This window comes from Diorhabda carinulata, chromosome 1 (genome assembly GCF_026250575.1).
Source record: "Diorhabda carinulata isolate Delta chromosome 1, icDioCari1.1, whole genome shotgun sequence".
NCBI classification, from domain to species: domain Eukaryota; kingdom Metazoa; phylum Arthropoda; class Insecta; order Coleoptera; family Chrysomelidae; genus Diorhabda; species Diorhabda carinulata.
This window is the reverse complement of record NC_079460.1, coordinates 10,564,151-10,578,762: the sequence shown is the minus strand read 5'-3', so window position 1 is coordinate 10,578,762 and position 14,612 is coordinate 10,564,151. Positions and strand designations below refer to the sequence as shown.

The 14,612-nt window shown below is 32.1% G+C and overlaps 2 protein-coding genes and 1 long non-coding RNA gene across 6 annotated transcripts in view; 2 read left to right on the top strand and 1 right to left on the bottom strand.

Moving 5' to 3' along the window:
• LOC130893793 (SLIT-ROBO Rho GTPase-activating protein 1-like) overlaps positions 1–1,273 on the bottom strand; it is a 94,901-nt gene extending 93,628 nt beyond the window's left edge. The window contains exon 1 of the mRNA XM_057800179.1: positions 940–1,273. Within this exon, the coding sequence (XP_057656162.1) occupies positions 940–1,015 (76 nt within the window). The 5' untranslated portion in view covers positions 1,016–1,273. The remainder of the gene's footprint in view (positions 1–939) is intronic.
• Positions 1,274–8,458: 7,185 nt separating this feature from the next.
• Positions 8,459–11,745, top strand: LOC130893896 (uncharacterized). Its single transcript, XR_009059264.1, has 3 exons — positions 8,459–8,815; positions 8,913–9,025; positions 11,584–11,745. It is a non-coding gene; the product is annotated as an uncharacterized LOC130893896 (long non-coding RNA).
• Positions 11,746–12,613: 868 nt separating this feature from the next.
• LOC130893801 (uncharacterized) overlaps positions 12,614–14,612 on the top strand; it is a 101,129-nt gene continuing 99,130 nt past the window's right edge. The window contains exons 1-2 of one of the 4 annotated variants that reach the window (XM_057800203.1): positions 12,614–12,903; positions 14,212–14,416. In XM_057800203.1, the coding sequence (XP_057656186.1) occupies positions 14,381–14,416 (36 nt within the window). In that variant the 5' untranslated portion in view covers positions 12,614–12,903; positions 14,212–14,380. Of the gene's footprint in view, positions 12,938–14,211; positions 14,417–14,612 lie in introns of all 4 variants that reach the window. The other 3 variants (XM_057800238.1, XM_057800229.1, XM_057800220.1) reach the window with 3 other exon arrangements.

Sequence of the window (14,612 nt, the reverse complement as noted above, 5' to 3'; positions counted from 1 at the left end):
ATATGACAGATAAAACATTAAATATACAATGACAAAAAACTTGGACAAAAAAACGACATATCCACTAGCAAATATCTACATAAATGACATGACCACGACCAAATGTCCGAACGTCGGGAAGAGGGGGGGGAATTATACTGAACGAACGCAACAACCAGTTGACACATGTCCAAAAAAAGATGGAATTGGTTCCATTGAAAGATGTTTCTAAGATATTGGATGGAAGCGGCCTTATGTCGAAAGGTAGGTGGGTATTCCCTACAGTGGCTCGGACCTGAGACTGTAGGATTTATCTGGAGGCCATAAACTCTTTCACTCATGTATAATCTTGTATATTCCTTGTCCTGTGTTCGTTTATGCAAAAGAAGAAGAAAATTTCATATGATCAGATTAATCCCTGTAACAAAATCAGTATAGAGGAAAAAATATTCTTTTTATACTTTTGAACGGGGTTATAATGAGAACGTAAATATCGTTACCTGACTTGGCGTTCTTCAAATAGCAAATAGCAGAACTAAACTTCAAAAATATTGTTCTCACACAAATATTGAATGCAAATAAAACAGTATTTAGGGATATGTTTTTTCAGATTAGTTTATTTTCAATTTGATTATTTGAATTAATTTAACCAATTTTATTCATCAGATACATTATTTCAGGGCCATCCAGAAGCTCTACCACGCCAGTGTGTTTTTTAGATTTAGGGTACTCTAAAATCAGCATCAACTACTTTTGTAACGTGTTAAAAGCTTTGCACCATCACTGTCATTCATTTTGTTAGGAAAAATATGATTCTAAAGTGAAATTAAGAGTTTATTCAAATTTATAAGCACACCTATATAAAACACTTTTTCCTCCACCATCGTATGTCAATAATAATTTTGATTTTATTTGAAAATTTCTAATTACAATTTAGCTGAATAAAATTTATACACTTACTATTAACGAAAAGTAATTTTCTGGTAGAACCCAGTCTCTTAATGGGAGACTTAATTTCGGTTTCGTTTTCATCCATTGCACTGAGGGTAAAAGTAAAAAACACGTTAAAACAAAAGTTTTCAATAATTTGAAAGCATAACGAAAATTCAAACGCGTTAACAGTTGCCGATTTAAAACGAAACAGATTATCCACAAAAAATTAAAAGTGGTTAATCACTGACGTGCAATTGTATTTAGACAAATCACACAATTCTCTCACTGCCACTTTCTATCTTGATTTCCTTGCGAAGTAACGAATAGTCAATCCCTAACTGAAGTTCGAATATACAAATACATATGCTTGAACATTCAAACGTTGGTCGCTTCAACAAATCCGAAAATAGACTTTGTTGGCGCTAACGGTGTTGCCATATCTCCGGCGGTTCATTCTTTTTAGAATCTTTCATTTCATGGAAATTCTTTAGATGAGACTAAATTTAGTGATGAATCAGTAATGTTGGAGCATTATTTATAATAATAAGTTCAGTTGTTTGCTCTGGTAATTTATAACCAATTAATCTAGATGTTGATTCACTTATAGTTACTCTAATAATAATCATTTGACAGAAAAGTGTAAATAATAAAACTCGTATAGACACTTATGGCATTAGTTTAGTCAATATTTCGTATGTGATCATATCACCAGCATATAAAGGGATATCGGATATAAATACATTCACAATCTTATATTGATTTTATAGATATATTTCCGACTCTGGGTAAAATAGGGTAAAGAATTATTCAGGTTGATTCAGCTGGTGTGAAAGAGTGGAGATGACGAATCAGATTCAACTTGATTCGGAGTGATCCAGATTGAGTCAGATTCGTTTGGTGTGAAAGGGGTCTTATGTGACCAGTAGTCGGCCATAGGTAGAGTGAAAAAAATTAAAGTTATACGCAGTTGTATTTGGTGGCCGACTACTAGAAAAGCCATTAACAGATCATTGAGCCAGTAGTCGGCTATAAGATTTCAAACTGCCCTCCGCAACATTTTTTTGCTATAAATTTGAAATTATTGATTTCAGACAATGCCCAACCAAAGGAAACGAAAATTTCATCAATATTCCGAAGAGAGTATACAAAAGGCTTTAGAAGAAGTGAAGAATGAAGCGGCAATTAGGCTTACATGCCGAAAATATGCGATACCGCGAGCAACTTTACAGGACCGACTCAGGGGACAGGTCGCCAATACTGGACGAATGGGTCCAGACCCATACTTGAGCTCGAAAAACGAAAAAAAAAATTGATGACTGGTTAATACAGATCGCTAAATGTGGATTTCCAATAAAAAAACTATTATCTACAGTTAAAAAAATAGTAGTGGATGGAAAAATTAGAACTCCATTCAAAGACGGAAGACCAGGTCAAAAATGGTATTCTTCTTTCATGAGAAGGTATCCACAACTTTCTATGCGAATACCAGAATCTATAGATAAATCTCGAGATAGGGTAACTGAAGAGTTTATAAAATCTTGGTTCAGAGATCTCGAAGATTTTTTATGAAGAATTGGCGCCCTTGATATCTTGAAATCCCCGTCCAGAATATTTAATGCGGATGAGGCAGGATTCAGCCTGTGCCAAAAAATCAGGAAAGGTTATTGGTCCTAGGGGGTACAAGAATTTATTTAAGGTTAAAAAGGGATCAGGAAAGGATAATATAACAGTTCTCGTTACATTTTCGGCGGATGGAGAGTTATGTCTCCATGTATTGTTTATTCCTTTGTGAAGCCATCGAGGGCAATTGCGGAAAGCATGCCACCAGATTGGATTTTGGGGAAGTCAGAAAGTGGGTGGATACGTGCTGATATATTTTATTATGAATATGTTGCAAACGGACTGAACAAATGGATTCTGAGTGAAATATAAAGAAACCAGTTTTGTTTTTAGTCGATGGGCATCGTTCGCATATGTCAATAGAACTCAGTGAATATTGCGATGAGATTGGCATCATCTTGTATGAATTGCCCCCGAATTCGACGCATATAATGCAACCAGCTGATGTGGCTGTATTTAAGCCTTTGAAAGTTTATTGGCAGAATTCGGTCAAAAATTGCCAAATTGAAAATATGGATAAAATACTATCCAAAGCATTTACGCACATGTTTTCCAACAAGCTCTTTCAAACATAAACATATCAGAGCATATCAGCCAAGGATTCAAGCGATGCAGATTGTTTCCTTATGACCCGCAGGCAGTGGACTATTCCAAGTGCGTCCAAAATACGATGGAAAAAAATACGCAATTAGACGTCCAAGAGGCAGAACGAGTAAATGCGAATGAATTGACTTTTGCCGATTTTCAAAGCACCTACAAGGTTTTGACGGCATTCAGATCAAGTCTTGTTGAAAAAATAGTAGAAATAGATTAGATGCTCGAAAAGCTCCGAACATTTGAAAATGAAGTCCTAGCTGACAAAAATACTGATGATTATTTAGATGAAACTGTCTTATCGGAATATGAAATTAACTCTGATGGATTTCCCTCAGTAATAAAAACAAATACTTAACCCACTACATATACCAATTTAGAGATGAAATCTAAAATAAATAACTGGTATTGATAAGAGTGATGAGACTGGACGAATTTATAATGATTCCTCAACCACACAAAACATGATGATTAACGAGATTTTAAATAACAACACTCACTATCGAGAATCAGGACCAGATAGGTTCTGCCGAATCTAGCACTAGTCCTAAAACCGAACCAAAAACAATAGATTATCTCAATGAACACTTAAAATATTCGAGACCAATGCAAAAATCCGGACGATGCAGATCAGGACCATCTACGAGCGCTATTTCGACGGGGGCATAGCGATCCTATTACATAAATAAAGAAAAAGAAAATATGAGGAAAAGGAAAAAGGAGGTATCTGAAATAAAGAAGTCCAAAAAGATAATGGAAAATTTGAAAAAAAAACCAAAGAAAACACGTTATTGTCACAAGAAGCACATCAGAAGAAACAAAAGTGTCCAGTTTGTGATGACAAACTGGACACGGATGCAGAAGACGAAGAAGGGGATAAAAATGTAGGCTGTGACTTATGTCCAAGATGGTTCCATTTGAACTGTACCAGATTATCAGGACAGACATATGATAACGTCAGAATTATGTATACAGAAATTCTATACTATATTTGTTATTTTCTATTTACGATTCCATCCATCCATATATCAATATATCAATCCATCCCCTTTGCTTTGCTAAAATATGTTCCAGGTAACTAATTTTTCTTAATCATATAACTAAATCTCTCTCTACCTCTCCGTCCATATCTCCAGAGTTTGATCATCCATTCCAAATTATTAACAGCAACCCAAAAGCTTCTAGTTTGGCATAGGAAGATGTATTCAAGTTTTACGTGAAATAGTATAGCTCAAACGTAACACTTTACTAATCTATATGGTTGTTTGAGAAAGATTTTTTGAGAAGATTTTTCCTCCTGGAATCTTGTCAATTGTTGACATTATACCACTAAATTGACCATTTGACAAGGTGTTAGTTTCTCATAGTATATAATTCCATTCACACCATATGTGCAGCTTTACGTTACGCTCCTCACGTTTCTCTTCACAATAGTTTCCATTTAACGTTATCATATTTTATCTTAGAGACAAAAGTTGCTTAGAAACAAGAGTTGATAGTCAGTGCATCTGCAATGTCTTGGCAGCTTACATGCCAATGTTAATTAATTGCAAAATTTCATTCCCAGTGAAAGATCGGCCCATGCGAGGGAAAACTTTCCATACCAAATTTTTCCACGGAATCGTTGAAGCCAATTACGCACGTTACGATCAGTAACAGTTACTTCAAGGTAAACAGCATTTTTGTGATGTTACAGCCTTTTCTAAATTGAAAAAGCATCACATGGCGTATTCCTTCAGAAATTTCATTAATTTCCAAAATTTTATAACTTTTAACGGAAACAATGACTAACTAAATTCTCTTTACAAAAAAGTAACCTTAAATGACATTTGTGAAAGTGCATCAAGTTCGCTCAATCGGAGTAATGGCTCACAACAAACCACCACCGTAAAATTCGGTAAATACTTTTGCAATAACTTTTTACATTGTCAGCTAAACGACTGCAAATGCATTGCAGAGGGTTACGGAATGTTTGTTTCGTTTATTATCAGTACAGTATTTTGGTTCTTATTGGCGATCCCATGAATCTTAAGTATTTAAAGGTTTTCAGATAGATTTCAACATTATCAATATGTAACTGCATTGTTTTGATTGTATTGCCATACATTTAGTCTTTGATTTATATTTAATTTATATCGTTGTATTGAATTAATTATCTTGTGTTGTGTACATTATCGTGTATTCAAGAAACAATTAATATGGACAATAAATAAAATTATTATTAAGTATAATACATTAATAATTATTGAATATTTTTGGATAAATTAAAAGTTGCATATGCAAAATTGTTATTATCAAGTGCCACTAGGATTACCATTCCAAGGGTTTGTTAGAAACATTTATTATAAACGCACAACGTTTTTCTAATAAGTATTTTTTGCTGCAAGATCACAAAAAACCATTATTAGTTATTAAATGCGGACATGGAATTATTATTTCGTTATTGGAAGAATGTTTATCTAAATGCGACCCGTTCTAAAGTTGTACCCGTAATCAAATTTTTCTGTGGGATTACTTAAGCTGACCAAGCCGGGTCTATGGTCAGCAGTATTTCGGAAACTTCTTTTTTCTGTTAAAAAACTAGATATAGATCAATCCTGCAATCATTTATTTGAATCTATTCCATAAGTTGTAACAAATATTCAAACCTTTAGTTAGACTATTTCGTTTACGACTTTGCTTAAGGTGTTGCCTAATTATGTTGTACTATTTCGTATTTAATTTCAAATCAGGTAAATATATATATATATATATATATATATATATATATATATATATATATATATATATATATATAACTAATTTTTCTAAATGTTCTTGATGTTGGGTCTCTTCTGTTTCAAAATTACTTTTTTTTAAGTCTTTATCAAAATATGATATTGACACTGACAATTTGCTTCTTTACAAAATAGAACTATAAATTTTACTTAAATTATTTAGATCTTTTTTATCATTTATACTTTATTTGTTCTTATGCATGTGAACAATTTCTAAAAATTCTCTTTTTCGTCTATTAGATCTTCATAGAAAATTGATTCTATTATTTTGCTCGACCTCGATTTATAAAAGCTAAAGGACTCACTTATAACAACATTCTTAAAATATGAAAATTTAATTTAACAAATTGATGGTTGTGCTATGGGGGCTTCTATTTCAAGTGTTATAGCACAAATGAAAAAGGAAGATCTTGAGAAAACTGTCCTACGCAAGTTTGATATAAATATTCCATTCTTTTTCCCATATGTAGATGATTGCATTACTGTCGTACCAAAGAATCAAATTGAAAACATAAAACATAAAACAATAAGATAAAAACAGAATGGTAATCGAAACCAACTTGGTCCTCCTCAAGATATTTAAACTTCAATTCGTGTCTTCCTATGTCACAAAAAAGATCAGTGATTATAAGTTTGGCTGATAGATCTATCCAACTATCAGATCCTGAATTTAGATGCTTAGCTACTCAAAAAGCAAAAACTGCATTGGAAGAAAATAATTATCCGGAAAAAATGATAAATAACATAGAGGACATAATACATTATCCAAATATTTCACTAAATTAAAATCTAAAACACCAAAAAACAAAAGAAGTAATATTATATATCAAGTGCCTTGTACTAATTGTGACACTGTATACATAGGGCACACATCTCAGTATTTAGAAAATAGATTTAGAAAATAGAATTGAATAAATTTCTTATTTCTCAACAGAAGAGACCTAAAATCAATATATATATATATATATATATATATATATATATATATATATATATATATATATATATATATATATATTAATGCATCTAAATGTACTTCAGGAATTTTTAACAACAGAGCGGGTTTCAGAACTGTACCTGAATAGAACATTTAATGTGTACTACTGCTCAAGGAAAATTGACGAAATACGTAATAGAATGTTTCACTTCCTAACATTCTAGCTCTATAGCTTTTAGTTGATTCAGGAAGAAAACTGAAACAGTAAATTTTACATAAAACTTGTAGACAAGCGTCCAGGAACCAGTCTAACAAATTCAAGCCACCCAGTGATATTTAGATGCGAACATTTCTGAACAATTGGGAACTAAACATAACGGGTACTTTCTTTACTGTCGATTCTTGGAATTAGACATACGTACATTGACAATTTCGAAAAACATTTAAGGTAAAGGGTCAGGTGAACGATTCATTGATATAATATTGTAAAGTGTCGATAAATATACATTTCTTTTTTACAAGAATTACTGTAGATATATATGGGGGTAAGTAAATAAATGATATAATTTTTTATAATATTCTAAATGTGAATTGTTGTACAGGAAATAAAAATGTGTAATTTGCAGTGCAGTCAACTGTGCCATATTCAATTAATGTGAAAGCAGGATTTAAAGATTTCTGTCATTCTGACAGAATACTAATTTATGTTGGATATTTTCAGACAAAATTCACTTTTCTCCGACAAACAATATGTACATTTAATGGAAAAGCAATGAAAATAATATTATTTAAAAAATAAGTTGTATATCGAAATGTGTATATGTTACAGGAAAAGTAGATTGTTAGGGAGAGTTGACTCTGCCTAGGAAGAGTTAACTCTTTCTAAAAGTTTCAGTAAAAGTTGGATGAGAATAAACAGATCAACTTTACCTAGGAAGAGTTAACTATACCTACTGTGGTTTAGTAAAAGTTTTGTTTATGTTTATTCCAGCTCTAATTGTTTACTGTCTTTATCGTTGTCTTCCCGTTCACGTGTCTATTTGATGCTATTAACAACAGCGACCAAGGATTTAGTAAGTGTTTACATTTCAATAATTAGTTGCAGTTTGTTATAAAACTTCATTAATAGCTCAGTAAACGAAGTAGTTTAAAGTTGTAAAGTTATCTACCTAATGTGTGTCGTGATTCTCCGAATTTGAGCGATTTGCTTTTTTATTTATTTATTTTTTTTTCTTTATTTATTAGGAAGACTGTTTTTCCTCACGGAAAGTCAACTTTCACTAATTCAAGGCTGTAAGAGTATCATTTCATTAGATATAGTCAACTCTGACTTTTTTGTTGATTAAAATATCACTGTTTCCATTCAATCAACTTTTTCCTGAAAATATCGATAAGAGTCGACATTACCAAGGCCAAATTGGTTTTCCCCTTGCAAAAAGTCAACTTTTACTAACTCATGGCAGTAAGATCTAATAACCGAACCCAAGTTGTGTTACGTGTGCCAACTCGTTACAACTTTTAGTTCGTAGGAGATGAAAAACTTGGCAAGTTAGTTATGGACAAAATTGTGCAGAATATTCAGTCATGTTTTGACTCTCTCTGTATTTGATTCATATATGCGATGTAGCCAATCATAATCAAGTTTAATTTAACACATATACTTCTGATATTTCTTGATATAACAAGCTCACATCTAGATTGGATATTCAATACACAAAAAATACAAAATCGAACACAAAAATACGAAGTCCCAAAAAAAGATCTTAGGACGCGAGTAAATCTACAATAGGCCACCACCTGCACGGTGGACTTCTTAAGCAAGTAATTATATATTGGGTGAATAATTACTCGGATTAGCGCTATTAATGATTAATAATGGTTCGAACCAAGGCAGGGAAACATTATCTATGACGACCCCTTGTTTCGCATCCATCCGTTCAAGGGTAGATGCTTAGCGGGATAGGCTTTCTCACGTGTGCGTATGTATTGAAAATTTTTTGTGTTTGAAAATGTTTGAAATTTGTTGAAGCTTGAATATTATAATATACTCAACTACTTATTTATTTTATTAGATGAAAAATTGATCAAATAGTTGAAAAGTGATGGAAAAAGAATTTAAAACCTGTTTCTTATGTACGTTAATACGGTTACCAAAAATTTCTGCAGTTCACTAATAAGTAACAGGGTAAGTACCAAAAAACTTTTTGATATTACCTAAAATTGCTTTGAATAAGTTATTACCTACATGTATACGCTGATTGGTAGCTAATATAAATGTTCTATGTTACGGTGAGCATATCCATATTTATCAATCAGTATTTTATGAGCATTAATAAAAAGTGTCCAGTAATGATGTGCAATATGTTTATTTCACCGCAATGGATATATTAAAGTTGGAAATATGTCTCAAGAACTGATTTTTGCTATATATTTAGGAACTGATAACAGAAGAAATCTATTTCTTTATTTTCAGACCGAGGAATGTTTCTACTTACAAAGTTATTCCACGGAAGAATATACATTCCGGTCTGGCCAGGCCCACATAAGACTAGCTTTGTTGTTTGCCCTCAGTGAGTTCAAAGATTAAGTCCAGTCCAATACTGGCATAGAGTCAAGATCTTGAAGGGCGGCTCTGCTATCTGATATACAAATATCTTTGCATTACAGTAGTTATGTTCTACTACACGAGCTACGAATGTAAGAGTGGTGTATGTTTCCTTGTTTCCATTATTGACTACTTTATTGCTTCACTTTCCATAAAGATTTTTGAAGAGAGCTACTCTAAAATGACTTGTAGTGCTGCCGTGGGACATGATTGTGTCCCGCCTGTTATTATAAGGCAAGCCGTCCTTTGCAGCTTATCTAGGGCTATTTTCCCAATTTTGGTTTTTGTTCTTGGCCACTATATGAAAGCTACATAACTTATGATATGTCACACAACCGATTTGTACATATATTTCTACTTACTGGTAATTATAATTAATAATTGTATTATTTGATATTTACTGAAAGTTATGTCTCTTTTTTGTTTAATTTTGATGAGAAATGATGACAAGTTTATTCACTTGACATCATTTCTTCACTTAACGCAAATTTATAAATTAGCAAATACCCTATCAACTGGGAAAAATATAGACGGGAAGGCTAGGGAAGTATGAAATCTGAGCTCATTTTGAAAAAGGGCTCCAAAATAGTTTGGGTATCTCTTATTGTCTTATATGAGTATGAATTATCATATGTGTTCTCGGTTAAAATACTGACTCATAATTCTCAGAATTGAAATGGCTCACTTTTTTTTAAATCAACAATACAATGAAAAAGTAGGAGCGTTTTTTACATTGTGTATAATGTGCTGTTTGTTTAGTCATACATATCCCGCAAAATATTGATATACTGGGTGAAGCATCTTTGGTTATATAATGGAACAAAGAAACTTTTTAATAGAAAGATAGATGGAGAAAGGAATTAAGCATTGATGAGACTACTTCAGTTGTAAGTTGTTGTTTAATGCGGAAAGACATAAAAGAAAAAATAAAACTGTCCTGGTTAGTGGTATTGATTAATTTAAAAATCGGACAGAGCATTTTTTACGATAAAAAATTAGATATGCTCCGCTTTACATATTTATAGATAGGTTTCCATGTTAAGAAATCATTCCAATTTTATCAAGAAATTTTCCTCTATTCAACATTAATATTTCAAAGGAGATCAAAGATTTCCAACGCAATAAGTGTATCCTTAATACCAAATTCACTCGCACTTGTTGAAATTTATTCAATAATTAGGCGAGCACCTCTAAAAAGATGCAGAAAAATGAGTTGACCAACCACTATAAAACACAAGAAAAAAATCAATTGGGATCGATTAATCATGTTATAATGAACAAAAAACATTAATATACTTTTTTCCTTCGATGGCCAGTAATTTGTTATGAACTAAAAACTTGTAAAACTACGAGATCATCTTTCTTTTTACTTCTGGTACTTTTTCGGAAAATTTTTTATTTTCGATTTACTATATTTGCGTAAATGCAATGCGTCATCGTGAATTTCGGCAGATGCTCTCTTTAGATGAGGAAACGTATAGTGTTGACCTACAATACTACTACTACTGCGAGGTTCGCTGGCTATCAACAGTCAGGTTTTGATAAAAGTTTTGTTTTTACGACGACAAATTTTAAACTTTTATCAAGAACAAGGACCAAGAGCTTTGTGATCTATCAGATGAAGTATTTCTCAGAAACCTTGCATTTTTGTTTGATATGATGACAAAACAAAACAATTTAAATATTTGCCTGCAAGGTGAAACGAGGTATATCTATGAAATGTGGCAAAAGAAGGCTCCTGCAGAAACTAAAAATGGAGTTAATTGATCAAATCCCTTTTTAACGCTAAAAAGGATCCCATAGAAATCTGGAAAAATGCTGTTGAATATCCAAGCCTTCGAGAACATGCTCGCCGTTTACTTTCCCGCTTCGGAAGTACCTGCTGTTGCGAGACAACATTTTCTCTCATGTCAAAAATAAAAACAAATTTATCCAAATATACAATTACTGTCAAACAAAAAACAAAGCCAAATAAGACACTAGCTTTGTGGATAAAAAAATATTTTTTATTGTATTTTTTTATAATATTTTATATGTATATTATATTTAAAATTTTGTAGTATTATATTTTATTTTTTCTATATAATGCAATAAATTGTTAAATCTATAGAAAAACTATAATAATTTCACTTTATTAGGTCAATCAGCTTATGCGGCCTCTCTTATTGCTGCCTAATTTAAATGTGGCCTCTAATGGTAAAAAGGATCCCCACCTCTGATCTAGACTACACTTATACCAGCGCATCGTGGAGACATTTCATTAAATTCTAATAAATTGTCATTTTAGAAACGATGAAATTGTTAAGTGCATGCCGATTAACGAATAAACAAAGCTGTTACAATGGTGGAGAGATTATTTGTGTCAAATAACTTCAGACGTTCTAGTTAACCCATTATTTTTCTTAGTGAAACTTGGTTCGAAAGTAATGTTGTAATAAATAACGGTTGAGTATATAATAGTACCAATTGCCGGTCAAGTGGGCCAGCCAGGGAAACGTGTTATATAGTACTACCCTAGAATGGGAGACGGTTTATGCCACCAAAATATTTGGAAATATTTTGTCGAACATGTTATCAAGAAGAATATGATTCAAAAATATATAAATACCTAAATAAAACTTAAACAGTCTAAATCAATACCGCTTTCAAATTTCTGTAATTGTAAATATAATATCTATGTTATAAATGATTCTGTATCGTTTTAATGATGGTGCCATTAAACACATTTAATCTGTCAATGAGTCACCAACTGAAAATTGTAAAAATTTTATGTACCTAGGTATTCACTGATGAATAGTTAAATTTTGTCTTTTTCCTCAGTATCAGAGACAAATGTTGTAATCATCATATATCGTCATCATTAATTTATTGCGTTATGGGGGAATTTTCTAGATTGCACTGAGCTCATGTCTATCTATTTCGCACGATGTGAAAAGCCATTCTTTAAATTTATTTAATGTATATTTTTTAATGGTGAGACATTTAGATAGAATAATAAATATGAAGATAACTCAATGTTTATATTTTAAAAAGTGCGCGAAACTGGCAACAGCGATAGCAATATCTTCGTCCTTTTCGAAACGCGACGCGTCCTGTGGGTACCATCTGCACACACACTCACTCACTACTCGTATATATACAAATGTGGTGGTGAATACCATGAATCATCTAGAAGGCTTAGGCCAACCGTCGTTGTTGGTCTCCAGTCTTTAAACGAATTTGTCGAAGTGTGTTGGCTGTGTCAGTCATAGCGCGCGGGTCTATCGTATATTCGAGTTCTCTTAATTCCACTACTACTACCGAACCGTCCCGAGTAACAGTCCAACTAAATTTTATATTTGCTCTATAATTGAATCGAGTGTATTCAGTTCATCTGGTGAGTTATAGTCAAAAATTCAAAATAAATCAAAAAGTGCAGGTGTTGTGCAGTGCAGGTAACCGTTTGATGCGCGAAAGAAGTAAGACGGCAACTCTTCAAACCCAAGGCCAAAAGTAAATCTGATCAGTTGGGGGTTGAATTTACTTGTCTGTTGGCTCTTTTAACGCATGTTTTTAATGTGGCTTTATTCGATTTATTCGTTTATAAACTATTTTTCTTTCATAACTTGCCATGATTCATATCGTTTTTAAAAAATACCTAATTGCTTGTTTTGTATGAAACAACTAACAGTTTATTATTATTTTTAACGATTCTTCGGCACGTGACTTTAACAATTTAATTTGATTTTAAAAGTTACAATAATATAATTATCCATTGAATGAACATCTTGTATTCTACTTTTTAATCACATTCAAAAAAGAAATGTTTATTTTTAAAATATCGGAAACTAATCTATTGATATAAATTTTTGCATTTATTTGCATAAATCTTCAATCGAATCTTCGTAAACGTACAAATAGAAATAATAATGAAGACTTGAAAATAAATTTCTCCTAAATCTAGGATAAGAAAAAAATTTCGGTTTATCATACAGGGTCAATGGAATAATGTGAAATAGGCCGATGTTGTGTAAAATAGATTTAATCAAAACATCAATACTTCGCACAATAGGGTCCTTAAAATATCAAATACACAAAAATGATATAATTCTAATCACTTTTTCATTTTCTTTCATTCTTTGGATTGCTTTTGAAGAAAGGTACCAGACTTGAAAAAATTACATACTATTATTTAAAGGAAGAAAATTAAGGATTAAGAATAATTTCACACATCACGCAACAAATAAATTATCTACCCTTGGGATTGTTCAGAAAGGTATAGAGTAATGAAATCTCATTAGGTATGCAAAGATTGACCCAACGAATATTTAAGCCACTTTCATAGTTTGGCATTGATTTCATTGTAAAATTCTTTCTTTTTATCAAGTGCAGGTAGTACCACCCGGATTGGGGTCAATCAATATATGGGTTTAGCCTATTGTTATCCATTCACAAACACTGAAAATAGTGTGCCAAAGGCGTGCCGAAAGGATACTCTTAAAAAGGAAAGCCGAATCTGAAATAGGGTTGGAATTAAGCAGAGGCACTGTTAGAAGGTTAAACGGTATAATCTACTACCTAAGTAGTGCCGAATTGAGCCGAATGGACGGAACTCCTCATTTTATTAATCTACACCTTTCTGAAATAGACTATAATTTAGTCAAGTTTTGTTTGCCAGTTTTGAGATCTTTAACTATTTTATTATTTTGAATACTGTGAAATGATTAATATTATTATAGATAATGTATATTATCAACATGTTTCCCATTATTTCTACATCCCTCTAGATAAACTCTTAAAAAATTTAATAGTCATATTAATATCCTCAACTAAAAAGATTTACAATAAATTCAAATATAAAATTATGAACTACATAAAATAATCGTAAGATCAGGAATGAACTATGTTTACGGCACCACCAATAGTGCGGAAATCAAACAACCAGACTTGGATTAAATGTATTGCAGAAGATTAGAAGACTTGTTCAAAATGGTATGTGAATGGAATGTCAACTACATTTTAAAACCCATTTTTATCTGGGGTACTCTAACTTAACAGACTCGCGTTTTACAAAACCTTGTATGCAGACTGACGGATATCAGAACCAAATTTGATAGTTATTCCTTCAATAATTGTATCTAATGTTTAGTAGATCAAGATATTTCTTATTCTGGAGAGTTTTTCCAAA